This window comes from Mesoplodon densirostris, chromosome X, assembly GCF_025265405.1.
Source record: "Mesoplodon densirostris isolate mMesDen1 chromosome X, mMesDen1 primary haplotype, whole genome shotgun sequence".
Lineage (NCBI taxonomy): Eukaryota > Metazoa > Chordata > Mammalia > Artiodactyla > Ziphiidae > Mesoplodon > Mesoplodon densirostris.
In genome coordinates this window covers 123,871,944-123,886,277 of record NC_082681.1, presented here as the reverse complement: position 1 = coordinate 123,886,277, position 14,334 = coordinate 123,871,944, and the positions used below count along the sequence as shown (strand labels likewise).

At 40.7% G+C, this 14,334-nt stretch overlaps 1 protein-coding gene across 4 annotated transcripts in view; it reads left to right on the top strand.

Annotated features, from left to right (window-relative positions):
• The window catches only part of REPS2 (RALBP1 associated Eps domain containing 2), a 235,483-nt gene extending 221,831 nt beyond the window's left edge, over nucleotides 1-13,652 (top strand). For all 4 annotated transcript variants that reach the window (XM_060087427.1, XM_060087429.1, XM_060087426.1 and 1 more), the window contains exon 18: nucleotides 8,164-13,652. In XM_060087427.1, the coding sequence (XP_059943410.1) occupies nucleotides 8,164-8,232 (69 nt within the window). In that variant the 3' untranslated portion in view covers nucleotides 8,233-13,652. The remainder of the gene's footprint in view (nucleotides 1-8,163) is intronic.
• Nucleotides 13,653-14,334: the final 682 nt, after the last annotated feature.

Below are 14,334 nucleotides of genomic sequence, written 5' to 3'. Positions count from 1 at the left end.
AGTGTATTCTGTTGTTTTTGGATGGACTGTCCTATAAACATCAATTAAGTCCATCTTGTTTAATGTATCATTTAAAGCTTGTGTTGCCGTGTTTATTTTCATTTTGGATGATCTGTCCATTGGTGAAAGTGGGGTGTTAAAGTCCTCTACTATGATTGTGTTACTGTTGATTTCCCCTTTTATGGCTGTTAGCATTTGCTTTATATATTGAGGTGCTCCTATGCTGGGTGCATGAGTATTTACAATTGTTATATCTTCTTCTTGGATTGATCCCTTGCTCATTATGTAATGTCCTTCTTTGTGTCTTGTAATATTCTTTATTTTAAAGTCCGTTTTGTCTGATACAAGTATTGCTACTCCAGTTTTCTTTTGATTTCTATTTGCATGGAATATCTTTTTCCATCCCCTCACTTTCAATCTGTATGTGTCCCTAGGTCTGAAGTGGGTCTCTTGTAGACAACATATATACAGGTCTTGTTTTTGTATCCCTTGAGCCAGTCTATGTCTTTTCGTTGGAGCATTGAACCCGTTTACATTTAAGGTAATTATTGGTATGTATGTTCCTATTACCATTTTCTTAATTGTTTTGGGTTTGTTACTGTAGGTGTTTTCCTTCTCTTGTGTTTCCTGCCTAGAGAAGTTCCTTTAGCATTTGTTGTAAAGCTGGTTTGGTGGTGCTGAATTCTCTTAGCTTTTGCTTGTCTGTAAAGGTTTTAATTTCTCCATGGAATCTGAATGAGATCCTTGCTGGGTAGAGTAATCTTGGTTGGTTGTAGGTTTTTCCCTTTCATCACTTTAAATATGTCCTCCACTCCGTTCTGGCTTGCAGAGTTTCTGCTGAAAGATCAGCTGTTAACCTTATGGGGATTCCCTTGTATGTTATTTGTTGTTTTTCCCTTGCTGCTCTTATTATTTTTTCTATGTATTTAATTTTTGATAGTTTGATTAATATGTGTCTTGGTGTGTTTCTCCTTGGGTTTATCCTGTATGGGACTCTCTGTGCTTCCTGGACTTGATTAACTATTTCCTTTCCCATCTTAGGGAAGTTTTCAACTATAATCTCTTCAAATATTTTCTCAGTCCCTTTCTTTTTCTCTTCGTCTTCTGGGACCCCTGTAATTCGAATGTTGGTACGTTTAATGTTGTCCCAGAGGTCTCTGAGACTGTCCTCAATTCTTTTCATTCTTTTTTCTTTATTCTCCTCTTTGGTAGTTATTTCCACTATTTTATGTTCTAGGTCACTTCTCCGTTCTTCTGCCTCAGTTATTCTGCTATTGATTCCTTCTAGAGAATTTTTAATTCCATTTATTGTGTTGTTCATCATTGTTTGTTTGCTCTTTAGTTCTTCTAGGTCCTTGTTAAACGTTTCTTGTATTTTCTCCATTCTGTTTCTAAGATTTTGGATCATCTTTACTCTCATTACTCTGAGTTCTTTTTCAGGTAAACTGCCTATTTCCTGTTCATTCATTTGGTCTGCTGGGTTTTTACCTTGCTCCTTCATCTGCTGTATGTTTCTCTGTCTTCTCATTTTGATTAACTTACTGTATTTGGGGTCTCCTTTTTGCAGGCTGTAGCTTTGTAGTTCCTGTTGTTTTTGGTGTCTGCCCCCTGTGGCTAAGGTTGGTTCAGTGGGTTGTGTAGGCTTCCTGGTGGAGGTGACTAGTGCCTGTGTTGTGGTGGATGAGGCTGGATCTTTTCTTTCTGGTGGGCAGGACCGCATCGATCGTGTGTTTTGGGGCGTCTGTGACCTTTCTATGATTTTAGGCAGCCTCTCTGCTAATGGGTGGGTTTGTGTTCCTCTCTTGCTAGTTGTTTGGCATAGGGTGTCCAACACTGTAGCTTGCTGGTCGTTGAGTGGAGCTGGGTCTTAGCATTGAGATGGAGATCTCTGGGAGAGCTTTTGCTGTTTGATATTACGTGGAGCCAGGAGGTCTCTGGTGGACCAGTGTCCTGAACTCGGCTCTCCTACCTCAGAGGCACAGGCCTGACACCTGGCCGGAGCACCAAGCCCCTATCAGCCACACAGCCTTTGCTTTCTTCTGCCAGTTTTCCCCAGGATCCTGCAGGCTCTGGAGCGAGTGGGATGTCGCAGCTGGTCTTATCCTGGCCACCAGAAGCTCATGAAGAGGTGGAAAAATAGTTTGCCATCTTCTTTTTTTAGTGAGTGCTTGGCCGAGAACCCTTTTTTTCCTAGGGCACCTTGTAAATGGAAAAGCTTATCCGGGTTAAAAGTTCTTGCTGTGGCTGCTGTAATTCACGATTATCTTGCATAAGGTTAACCCGCTTTTCGGCCTTAAAACAAAATTTATTCACCTGATGCCTCACACTGGGCCCAGTCCAGCTTCAGTCTGGCCCCTATTTGTTGATCTTTATATTGGTACTACACGGTCTTGATTTCTGTAAGTGTTGAAATCAGGTAGTATAAATTTTTGAAGATTCTCTCTCTAATTGTTCAGATTTTAGAAAACACTCCTCTCAGTGGTTCTGAGTGTGTAAGTATTACATGTCTTTTGTTAAATTTGTTCCCATTTTTTTGGTGGCACTATTGCAAATTGAACTGTTTCTTAAAATTTCATTTTCTAATTGAGTTTGTGAAGGCCACAGAATATAAGGTCATAGAGAAAGCAGTTATATTCCTATATACAAGCAATGAACAACTGATCACAGAAATTTGAAAAACAATAACATTCATAATAGCTCGCCCCCTCCCCCAAATGAAATACTTAAGTATAAATTCATCGTAAAACACAGGATCTGTATACTGAAAACTACAAAGTGGTGTTAAAAGAAATCCAAGAAGACCTAAATAAAGGGAGAGACATATGCTGTTTGTGGATTGAAAGGCTCAACATAGTAGTGATACTATTTTTCTCCAAAGTGATCTATAGATTCATTGCAACCAATCAGAATCCCAACAGGATGTTTTGTAGATATAGACCAGCCTATCCTGTAATTTATATGTAAGGGCCAAGGAACTAGAACAGCTAAAGCAAATTTGGAAAAGAAGAACAAAGGTAGAGGAATCACTTTTAGTATCAAGCTTCAGTAATCAAGACAGTGTGGGATTGATGATAGATCAGTGGAGAGGGATCAGGAGTCCTGAAGTAGACCACATGAATATAGGCATTTGATCTTTGACAAAGGTACAAAATCAATTCATTGAGGAAAGGATGGTCTTTTCAAGAAATTGTTTTGTAACAGTTGGTCATCCATCTGTAAAAAAATGAACCTTGATCGAAGACCTCACTCCTGATACAAAGATTAACTTGAAATGGATCATAGATGCAAATGTAGAACATAAAGGTATAAAACCTGTAGAAGAAGACATAGAAAAAAGTTATTGTGACCTGGGGTTGGAAATGATGCCAAAAGCATAATCTATAACAAAAAATCAATAAATTGGACTTTATCAAAATTGAAACTTTTACTCTGCTAAAAACACTGTCAAGAGAATTAAGAGACAAGCTACAGACTAGGAGAGAATATTTGCAACCCACGTATTTGACAAAGGACTAGTGTCCAGATTATATAAAGAAGTCAGTAATAAGAACTCTCAAAGTTTAACCAACTCAATTTCAAAATGGGCAAAGGACGTGAACAGACACTTCACCAAAGAGGATATAAGGATGGCAAGTAAACATGTGAGAAGATATTCAGCATTGTTAGCCATTAGGCAAATGCAAATTGAAACCATGATCACAGACCAGTATACACAGTGATAGAATTGCTAAAACAGAAAATCGTGACAACATCAAGTGCTGGCAACTGGAACCCTCGTGAATTGGTGGTGGGAATGCCAAATGATACCCCACTCTGAGTAACTGTTTGGCATTTTTTAATGAAGTTATATATACATTTAACCTTGTGACCCAGCAGTTCCACTCCTGGGTATCTACCTTAGTGAAATGAAAAATTTATGTTCACTCAAAAATCTGTACACAAATGTTCATAGAAGTTTTATATGATAGTGGAAACGTGAAAAAAACTCAAATGTCCTTCAAAGGAAGAATGGATAAATGGAGTACGATGAAATAGTACTCATCAGGCAAAAGGAATGATACACGCAGCAATTTGAATGAAACTCAAAGGTGTTATGCTGCGTGAGACAAGCCAGTGTCAAAATGTTATGTACTGCATGACTCCTTTTATTTGACGTTCTTGAAAAGGCAAAACTATAGTGCTGGAAAACAGACCACTGGTTGTCAAGGGTTATGCATGAGGTGAAGGTTTGTATATCAGTGAGTAGTACCAGGGAGCTTTTTGGTTGTTGGAACTGTATTGTACCCTCTTTGTGGTGGTAGTTTCACAAATCTATATGTGTTAACATTTGTAGAACTGTACAATAAAAGAAAAAAAGTCAATTTTACCATATGATAATAAAAAAAATTTTGTAAAATGTCACACTTCATTCTGTTTTTTGGATCTTTGTATGTGACCTCATTTTTGTTTTGCATTTTGCTTTTGCCTCCCCCTGCCCCCACCTTTGCTTTGGCGTAGGTCACTATTATCCATTGGTCTCTATATTTGGTAGGCCCTTTTAATTGGGAAGCCCATATTCCTCAGTTCTGGGAGTTTTCTTGATTTTTATTGACCTCCCTCCCCCCATTTTCTCTGTTCTCCCTTCCTGATATTTTTCAGACACTGGACTTCTTAGTTTGGTTTTCTAATTTTTCTTTTCTAGTTTCTTTCTTTTCTCTTCTTCCTTTTGTCTATATGTGGAGACATACTTATTTTTAAACTCTAAATCTCCTGTGTTTAATAACCAAGAGTTCATTTTTTTTGTTGTTCTCTGATTCTTTTCAATGCCATCCTATTCTTGTTTCATTGTTGTAGTATCTTCTCTTAATGCTAGTTTTTCTTCTTTCTCAATACTTGCTTTTTTTGTTGTTGTATATACTTCTAATTAGATACTTTCCTTCAATAGCTGATGGTCCTTCTCTGCTTATATTTAGGAGGAGGATGAGAATGCATATATTGCAAGTTCATAGCCTGTTGTGGGGCTTGTCAACTTTGAGCTTCATTCTCCCCCAGTTTGCCTGAGCTATAGAGTTGGGGAACCCCCAAAGACAGTGTCATTTGCTATTTCCTCTTGGTCTGGTTGGAGTCCTCAGGGAGGAGACTCTTGTGGTCTCCTGCATGGAGGGAAGACCTGGTTCATTGGAGGAGAGGGCTCTGGTTCTCAGCATTCAGGGCATTCATTTAATCCCCCTATTTCCAGTCCAATTTCTAGTCCTTAATTGCATCTCTGTATTGCTAATCCAGAGGCCATCTGTTTTACCTTTCAAAGAAATAAATCTTCAGTGTTCTACCATAGTGGCAGGAAGGATTCGGGGATCTAATTACTTCTGAAGCAGACTTTGAAGCAAAACTTATTTAAGCCAATCGTCTTCCCCTCTTTCACTCCCACTTTCATAGGTATCTGGTGCTGCCAATTTGAGTCTTTCAGGGAGTCTTATATGTAAAATCAGATTGGTTCTTGTTTTATCCCCATGCTTAGCTTGCAGTTCACTTTTCTTTACTTGATCTGTAGAAGTGAAAAAGTTCTAGGTCTAGTGAACAGAAGTCTGAAGAATCATCAAGCAGAGCTCTAGTCATGGCTTCTCAGTGAGTTCCCAGACTAAGTCAGTTTACAGGTACAGAACCCTTGAATAAAGGCGCCTCTGAGTCACCTTTAGGAAGGACCCTACTCTGCAGCCAGAAGTTTATATTGTTAATCTTTCTCCCAGCCTTTCCCAAAGTGTGTGACTGTGCAGTGGGGAAAAGGGACTCATCAGATTTAGGGGGGATTACTGGACACAGGCTCTGAACTGATACTTATTCCAGGAGACCCAAAACATCACTATGATCCACCAGTTAGAGTAGGAGCTTATGGAGGTCAGGTGATCAGTGGAGTTGTAGCTCAGGTCCTTGTCACAGTGGGTTCAGTTTATCCCCGAATCCACCCTGTGGTTATCTTCTCCAGTTCCATGATGCGTAATTGGAAGAGACGTATTCAGCACCTAGGAGAATCCCCACATTTATTTTTCTTGGATTTGCTAATTCATTCAGCATTCATCAGTTTGCCTTCCAGCTTACCAGTTTTATTGTTATCACCTCTTCCCTTTGGTCTTTCCTGTCCTTGTGTGTCTATGACCATGCACACTCCCCCCTCCCAGTTAAAGAACTTGTTTTAGTAGAGTTGCCGTAGGGAATGAGTTTGGGACATATGTTCAGTTCTGTCTTTTCCTGCAGCCTCCATCTATTGTGTTGGCCAAAAAGTTTGGGTTTTTCTGAAAGATGCTGTGGAAAAACAGAACGAACTTTTTGGCCAACCCAATATATTATTTTGCTGCGTGATGTTACATAATCCTATGGCTTTGAAGGCCATCCAACCTCATAAATTTATGCCTCAAGCCCTACTTCTCTTTCTTCTAAGCTCTAGACATGTATTTACAATGGCTTATTCAACTTTTCTCCTAATATATCTGATACATATCTCAGATGCTTCATTCCCAACCCTCTCCTTGAAATGCCCATTTCTCATCCAATCTTCTTGTTCTCAATTAATACCACACTACCAGCCGCCCACTTGCTCAATCTCAAGTTCCTTTCCTTCTTTCCTATATCACCTTCATCAACATCTCCTGTTAGTTCTAGATTTAAATTATGTCCAGAATCCATCTCCTTCTCTCTATCTTTATGGCTGCTACGTGATCTAAGCCATTTTCATTTCTCACCTGGTTCCATGTAGTAACCTCCCAACTGCTCCCTACTTCCACTCTTGTCCTGCTACAATCCACTGTCTACGCAGTAGCCAGCGTGAAAATTCTGAATTCTAAGTTAGGCCGAATGCCTTTCCTGATTCAAAGTCCTCGTTGCAGTACACTTTGAATGGCACCCACACTCCTTATTCTGTCCACAAGGTACCTGCCTAACTCTGACTTTAGCTCCCGCCAAGGTCTTCATTGTCCCCTCTGCTCTGGTCACACAGGCCTTTTGGTTCATCAAACACACCAAGCTTGCTCCCTCCTTTGGGGCCTTAGCGGTTGCCGTTTTATCTCCCTGAATATCCTTTGCCTATATCTTCATGTGGCTCACCTCTCACTTCATTCAAGTCTCTGCTCAGTGGCATCCGCTTTGAGAAGCCTTCCTGGACCACCCTCTCCACCTTTCTCCCAGGTCCCCCACATTACTCTCTATTACATCATCTTATTTATTTCCTTCTGAAAGTATCTTGGGTTTTTTTTTTTTGTTTTTTTTTTCTTCTGACTTTCTTGTCTTTCTCTAGCCATTTGAGTATGAGCCCTGTGAGGGCATTGGTTGGATCTATCTTGTTCCTTGGTGGTATCATCACACCCAGAGCAGAATCGGGCCCATAGTAGATAGATACTCAAAGACTGTTGAATGGTAGGTAGGAGGGTGGGTGAATAAATGTTTGTTGAGTTCCACGCTACTATTAGCATGTTGTTTCTTCTGGGATGTCTCAGAATTGAGCCTTTATACAGAATTCTTTCCCACCTTGACTGATGCTACTTCAGAGTGCCTTTACGTGTCCCCATCTCTCCCTGCCAGTAGGTCTGTTTTAGGGCTCAAAGTTTGAATTCCCAAATAGCAGATTGTGGATCCTGTTTTCTACCTTTAGCCAAGAAGTCACACCTTCAGCCATATTTTATGGCTTCAGCCATATTTTATGGCAGGAGCCTGGATGACACTTTGGTGGAAGCACGACCAGTGCCCTTTCTCATCCCTCAGTCCTGATCCAGTATGGCTCTGGAGTGGAAACAAGAGATTGCAACTAGAGATGTAGTCCTGATGGCTCGCCTCTCAGTATTAGGAGTCTGCTTTTGCTTTTCTGCTCCCTTCCAATCAGTTTTTAATTTTTAACATCACTCTGTGCCAGCCACTGTTAAAACTGAGGGTGAGATTTAGGTGTGGGGGGTGGGGAGGGTTGGTCAATCAGTTTCATTTCATCATCTTAAGAAAGGAGTCGAGAGACTGCAAATTGTGAAGCCTCCTGTGTCCGGTCACCAGCTTTAAACATGATGCCTCCCAGTCCACTTGTCTTTGAGTCATATGGCACCTAAATGCTTGTGCGTCCAGTCATAAGTTTCTTTTCAGTACCTGATGAAGTAGGGATGAACCCAGGAAATGACCCCTCTCTTCTCTTTGTTTTGTACAACTCAGGAGGTTCATCAAGAACGGATTGCATTGGAAAACCAACTGGAACAACTTCGTCCAGTCACTGTGTTGTGACCCCCAAGATTCAAGTAACAATGGGTGACCTTTCCTGCCAAGATCTTTCCTTTGAACGTTTCAACGCAACTACTTGTCATAGATGTCTGAGACTGTGTCAAAAGCTCTTAGCGGCGGAATATAATCCACATCACCTTTTCTCTTGTGCTTCACGTGTACGTTTTACTGTGGTGGAAAAAATACAACTGATTATCACACTTGAAATTGTAACTATCAGTGGAATTTACCTCCCATTCTTAAGTACTTCCTCAAGGTGTTAGATGTTGCTCCTTACCCAAAACCAATCTTCTAGCAAATAAAAACAATTTAGAGCATTACTTATTTAAAGAATTTATGACTTGTACAAAACCTTGTAATCCAGTACCTTCAGGATGCTTGTTTTATTTTCGTATGTATATCATATATAGTAGATTGGTTTCCTGAATAATTGTGATTCCAACTGGATAGTCTTTGGCATGATGATAATAAAAACAAAAAGTAGAAGAAAACAAAAGCATTAGCTTTAGACTGGCGCTGTGCCCTCCACCACTATATGCCAAAAATTGCTTCTCTAGTGCCATCTTGATATTATATCTAGCTATAAATAATACATGACTATTGTTTTCTGTTAAATGGCAAAGACTTATTCAGTCTTTACACCTCTGTAAAGTAGTAGTTTTGTCCATGATCTATTTAAGTTGGCCCAGCTAAGCCGTCAACCCAGACAACTCAGCCCTTTCATGTAGATTTTTGGGCAAGAGCAATCTGCCTGAACTGCCTTGCCCGATCAAATTAAATAAATAGTTGCCAGATCTCTACTTTTATCCTGCATGGGTTAACATATCTGTAAATGCATGAATTTGGAAACCACCCATCAAATGTGAATGGCTGATGAGACTGTTTGGACTGATAAATATTTGTTGTTTGAACCCAGGTATTCAAACTAGGGAAGAAGGGGCAATGGTTGTTACCAGTAATCCAACAATCTCTGGTAGTTATTTTTGTCTTTGTTATTTTAACCTGGATCGTGAGTGTATTGGGTATGAAGAAATAATGAAAGAAAGCCTATCCTCACACTGGATATATGACTATTTTGTTCTCTGTGAAGTGTACCCTTGGGAAGGGATTGGTTTATGTGCAGTTCAGAGGCGCCCAACCGACTCCAGTGTAAGTGATGTAAAACAGTAAGCTCAAATTGCAGAAGCCAGTACTCTATAGAAATTTACATAGCCTCTGCTTCTCCTGTAAGCTCAAGTTGAAAGTGGGAATTGATCGACCCTCCCAGGTATCCGGCCTCTCCAGCTTTATTTAACATCACTTCAGGAGATGGATGGCAAGACATGTGGTCTCTTGTGCATTTTGCTAATTTACCGATTTTTAGGATAGCGGGGTGGGGTGTGCTAGGGTCCTTTCTGAAGTGGTTTAGGATAGGTTTGCGGTACGCGGGACTAAGCCTTTGATTTCAATAGAGTTGACTGCTTTTAGACGAAGTAGGCTTTGATTTTTAATGCTTTCTTACTCCATTAAGCTTTATCAATAGCTTAATGGCAGAAGAGAAACGCTCAAACGATGATGTTTTTCCAAAAAAACCCAAATTGTTGATTCTGTTCTGTGCATATTAAAGGATTCTGAATTGCTTGGATTTTGAAAATCGCAGGACTTGAACTATTTCTCTCGTCTCCCTTTCCTTCCCTTTTGGCTGCCTTTTCTGTCCCTGTGGGAGGGGTTTAGAGTCAGTTTAAACCCTTCCTAAGATTATGAATGGGTGAGTGCACATTTTTTAAGTAACCTCTTTTCACTTGTTCTGAGATCTGGGGGCTGCAACACATTTTGTCAACTGTGTCCTTGTCACAGACGTTTCATTATCATGTTTGCCTTTTGTTCCATTCAATCCAGGAAAGACTAGCATATGCACTTTATCTCATAGTCTTCCAGGACATATGCACACACTCCAGATAGCACTTCATATCCATTAAGCAGACATATAAACTAAAGAATGTTAGTCTATGTTATGCATTTTTAAAATATTGACATGTTTTTCTCCCATCAAGCCAAGGCCAGAGTGAGCCAAATTAGGAGGTTGGGGTTTTGTTTAGTTAGCTTGGTTTTCATTAAAGGAAAAAACTTGCATTGGACAATCGAAGCCTCATGCGTTGCACCGTCTAACCAGTAATTTAACATAGGCATTGCATTAAAGCCCATACCAATAATATCTCCACCCCACCTTCTTGACTGGACTTAAGAGTGACCACAGTTTCTTAGTTGCCTAGAAGTGGATTTTTAAAAAAACAATTACACGCCCCCCCCCCCCACACACAACATGATATTACCTAACTAGTGCTCATCCTGTTTCTCTGTTTTCGTAGGATGTATACTTTTATTTAATTTAGGATTATAACTCCTGATAATGTTTCTGTGAGCGTTTAATATGATTTATAGGAAGGCTGGGCTATTGATATCACCATTATACCTCTTCTATAAAACTACTCAAGCATAAGACCTTGTTGGGCAGAAATCTCTGGGCAGAGTGTTGATGTTGCCCCCATCCACGGGGGTTTACTAACCTTATTGTTAAGTGATCTTCGTCCATGGGAGTCCCACAGTCCCAAGGGTGAAAACATGGTAGGAGTAGATCACCAGCTCATTGGGTACCTCCGTGTCTCTGGTATGTGGCTTATTGCTCTGGCCACCTCCCTATCCAGCAGCAGGAAGCAGACCCAAAAGGTAGATTTCTGGAATGGAGGAGTGTGTTGGAATCAAGGCAGACATTTGCCTTAGTTGGAGGGATCTGACTGCTTTATAAATATTAGAGAAGTGCTTTGGGTCTGGTTGGGAGAAGGAGGCAGCTTAGCTGGGAGCTGTGCCCAGTTTCTTCTCATTGCACGGTAGGATGTCAGAGATGAGAGGACCCCTTCCCATATCCTGCGTTTGCTTGTGGGGAGACCAAGGCCCTAAGAAACCACAGTTCCTAGTCCAAGAATCCATAGTTGGGATTTTATGGATTGTCAGTTGAGTCCTCTCGCCACTAGCATTACTAAAAATAGATTAGAACGGTTTTTTCTGTGTACCATGTTGAATTTTATTTACTTAATTTTTCAGTCTTAAAATATGAAAACATGTCTTAGTGAGTTTTAGATCTAGATAATTCTCTTGGATTGAAGCAAAAAATAAAATCTGAAGAGAAAGAATATGATTGAAGTATTTGTTCTTCAGAACACCTCATCTTTCATGATGCAGTAAATTACCCTGAGTTTCTTGGCAGAACTTTTGACAGCTGTTGCTTTGAATGGATTCCATTCCTGTATTCCTTATGGGAGTTTGTTTTTAAAATAGACTACTGTGATTGAAATGAACTCAATATGTAGTAAGTTATAGTTTTCTTCAATATATCTTGGGTTACTTGGGTTGCAAATGTTCAGTTTCAGCACAGTTTAGGGTGAGTAATCAAAAACATGGATTTTTCTTTGATTTCCTAGTGTCTGAACTATCATGAAGCATTCTTCTCTTCACATGTGACTTGATTCTAGTCTGTTTCTAAATGATATTTGTCCATTTCTTAGATGAGCTCACAACCATGGTAATGATAGATGTGCTCTTAGAAGATCACTAAGAAAATAATCTGGAATGGATGTTTTTCTTGAAATTAAGACAGACATTTGCAAATGTAGTAGTTGGAAAGATCTCATTTTCATTATAACACCTTAGAGCTAAAAACATTTGTTCAGCACAGGCTAGAATCACACCTCCTGACGAGATATCACTAAGGGAATTTGATTTTTTAAATATTAAAAAAAAAGAATTACAGATATCATAGCACCCAGATCTTCCCATATTGCTGAGAAGTAGGACTCAGTAGGTTGTGGTTTGAACATCATGAATGTGAACAAAATGAAATCTCTGTTGAGAGGTCTTTTTCTTCTCTAGTTAAAGAGAACATTCTAGTAACTTCGGTTTCTCTTTCCGACTGGTTTACTCTGTTTCAAGCGTACTCTTTTCAAACTGATTTCAAAGGATCACTTGAATTTACACTTTAGTTATGGGTGCTTTGTTACAGTTTTTTGACTCAGTGTGGTTCAAATTCCTAGTGAGAGGTGTGGGGATGTGGGCTTTTGCAGTCCTGAAGTGGCATATTCTGCTTCCCCTTCAGCCCAGGCTAAGGGAGGCTGCCCACCAACGCCCACAGATTAGTCATCGACGGCAGTTTATGAGAGTCTTACTCTAGGAGCCTCCCCACTTTGCTGTTTGCAGTGAGAAATGTAGCTGGTTACAGCTACCCTTGCCCTCCCAAGAGCAACTGTAAGAACAGCAGACCAAGAGGGCCAGACATGAAGAGCAATACAAACTGATTCTCCCCAAAATAGACTTTCAGAGGTTGCCTTACTAAGTGTTCCCTGAAACAGCCAGTCTGTGAATGTGGGGAGACATCCCAGGCGCACGGTCACTTTTAGGCTTGTCTCGTTATTTTCTGTATTTACTGACGCATATGATTGATAAAGGAACCTTTTCCCAAAGGCAGTACAGCGTTTCAATGGACAGGATTTGTTCTAGTGACAGAAGTCTTGCTCTGCTCTCAGCACTTGAGGAGTGTTTAGTTTTTGTGTTTTGGGGGTTCTACTGCCCTGCTCTAAGCTAAGTTCATGACTGTGGGAGGTTGGAGAAAGTGGTTTATGATTCTGAAGACCAGAGGACACTGGAACTTAAGCAGGCCAGAACTGGAATTTGAGGGCTGCAGTAGGGAAACTTCTGGTCCCAGTTCTGTTATAAAGCACTATGTCGGACATCAGGACTGGATCCTAAAGCTGCTTCAGGGAGCCCTGAACTGGGAATGGGACAGGTGGCGCAGGGACCGCCTTGTATGGAGATTGGATCAACCGAGTTGTGTTGGTTTTATTTTGTTTTAAGGTAACTTGTGTGAGGGCTTCAGCTGCAGCCAGCCTGGGAGCTGGGGTGTACCCTTACCTTTAGCCATTCTTTTTGTCTTCAGTACAAATCCGATATTCAAGTGAGCCAGAGGTGGGAAGAGCCATTTTACTCCTTGTAGCTGTGGGCCTGGAGAGATAATGAGTTGATGGTCTATTTTAACCTCGAAAGTAAAAATGTATATTTTTTCACTACAGTTACATTGAACAGTAAAATGAGGAACAGCAAAGTATATATTTGATGCCTTCTGTCTTTTCATGATAACGTGCTAACAAGTTGTGTTAGTATTTTACTCAGCCAGAGTCTCATTCATGTGCTAAGCATTGGGAACTGTATGTATATTGATCTTAAACATAAATAAATACAGGGTGTCCTATATTCGGATTGTGACTTGTCGACTCAAGCTAACCTTACTGCCTCTCTTTCACACTTGTTGGAAAGTCTGTGGGGAACATAGTAGGTTGAGAATCTCCAACTCTGGAAAATGTACATGCTGTGAAACTGGGGTGCTATGTGAAAAAATAAATGTCTGATAACCAAGTGTGGCTCTGGTGGAGTCTTGGTGTCAGTCAGTATATTGTGGTCTGCATTTGGTCTCGTGCATTTAATGCAAGTGACGTGAAAAGGAGTTGGAGGTCTTCCCAGTTAAATCAAAGTCTGAGATCTGGCTATTTTCACCTCCTGGTGATCTGAGCTGGATCCTTAAATATCTGTGCACAGTTGACACTCGGCATTCATGGGATATCATGGCCAGCTCACAGTGCATTTTAAAGATCCACCGAACTGAAAACTTGGATTAATCTAGGGTCAGGTTTTTTGCCTCATCTTCTTGGCATTCTTTTTTTTTTTTTTTTTTTTTTTTTTTTTTTTTTTTGCGGTACGTGGGCCTCTCACTGTTGTGGCCTCTCCCGTTGCGGAGCACAGGCTCCGGACGCGCAGGCTCAGCGGCCATGGCTCACGGGCCCAGCCGCTCCGCGACACGTGGGATCTTCCCGGACCGGGGCACGAACCCGCGTCCCCTGCATCGGCAGGCGGACTCTCAACCACTGCGCCACCAGGGAAGCCCTCTTCTTGGCATTCTTTGTGCTTAGAAATGTTTCCATCATAGTGTCCTTACCTAGTGTGCAAGGGAAGGGGAGGGATCAGGAAGGGTTGGCTTTAAATCCCCACCAGGTAACTTGGCACCCCAGTTGCAGTTTCTTA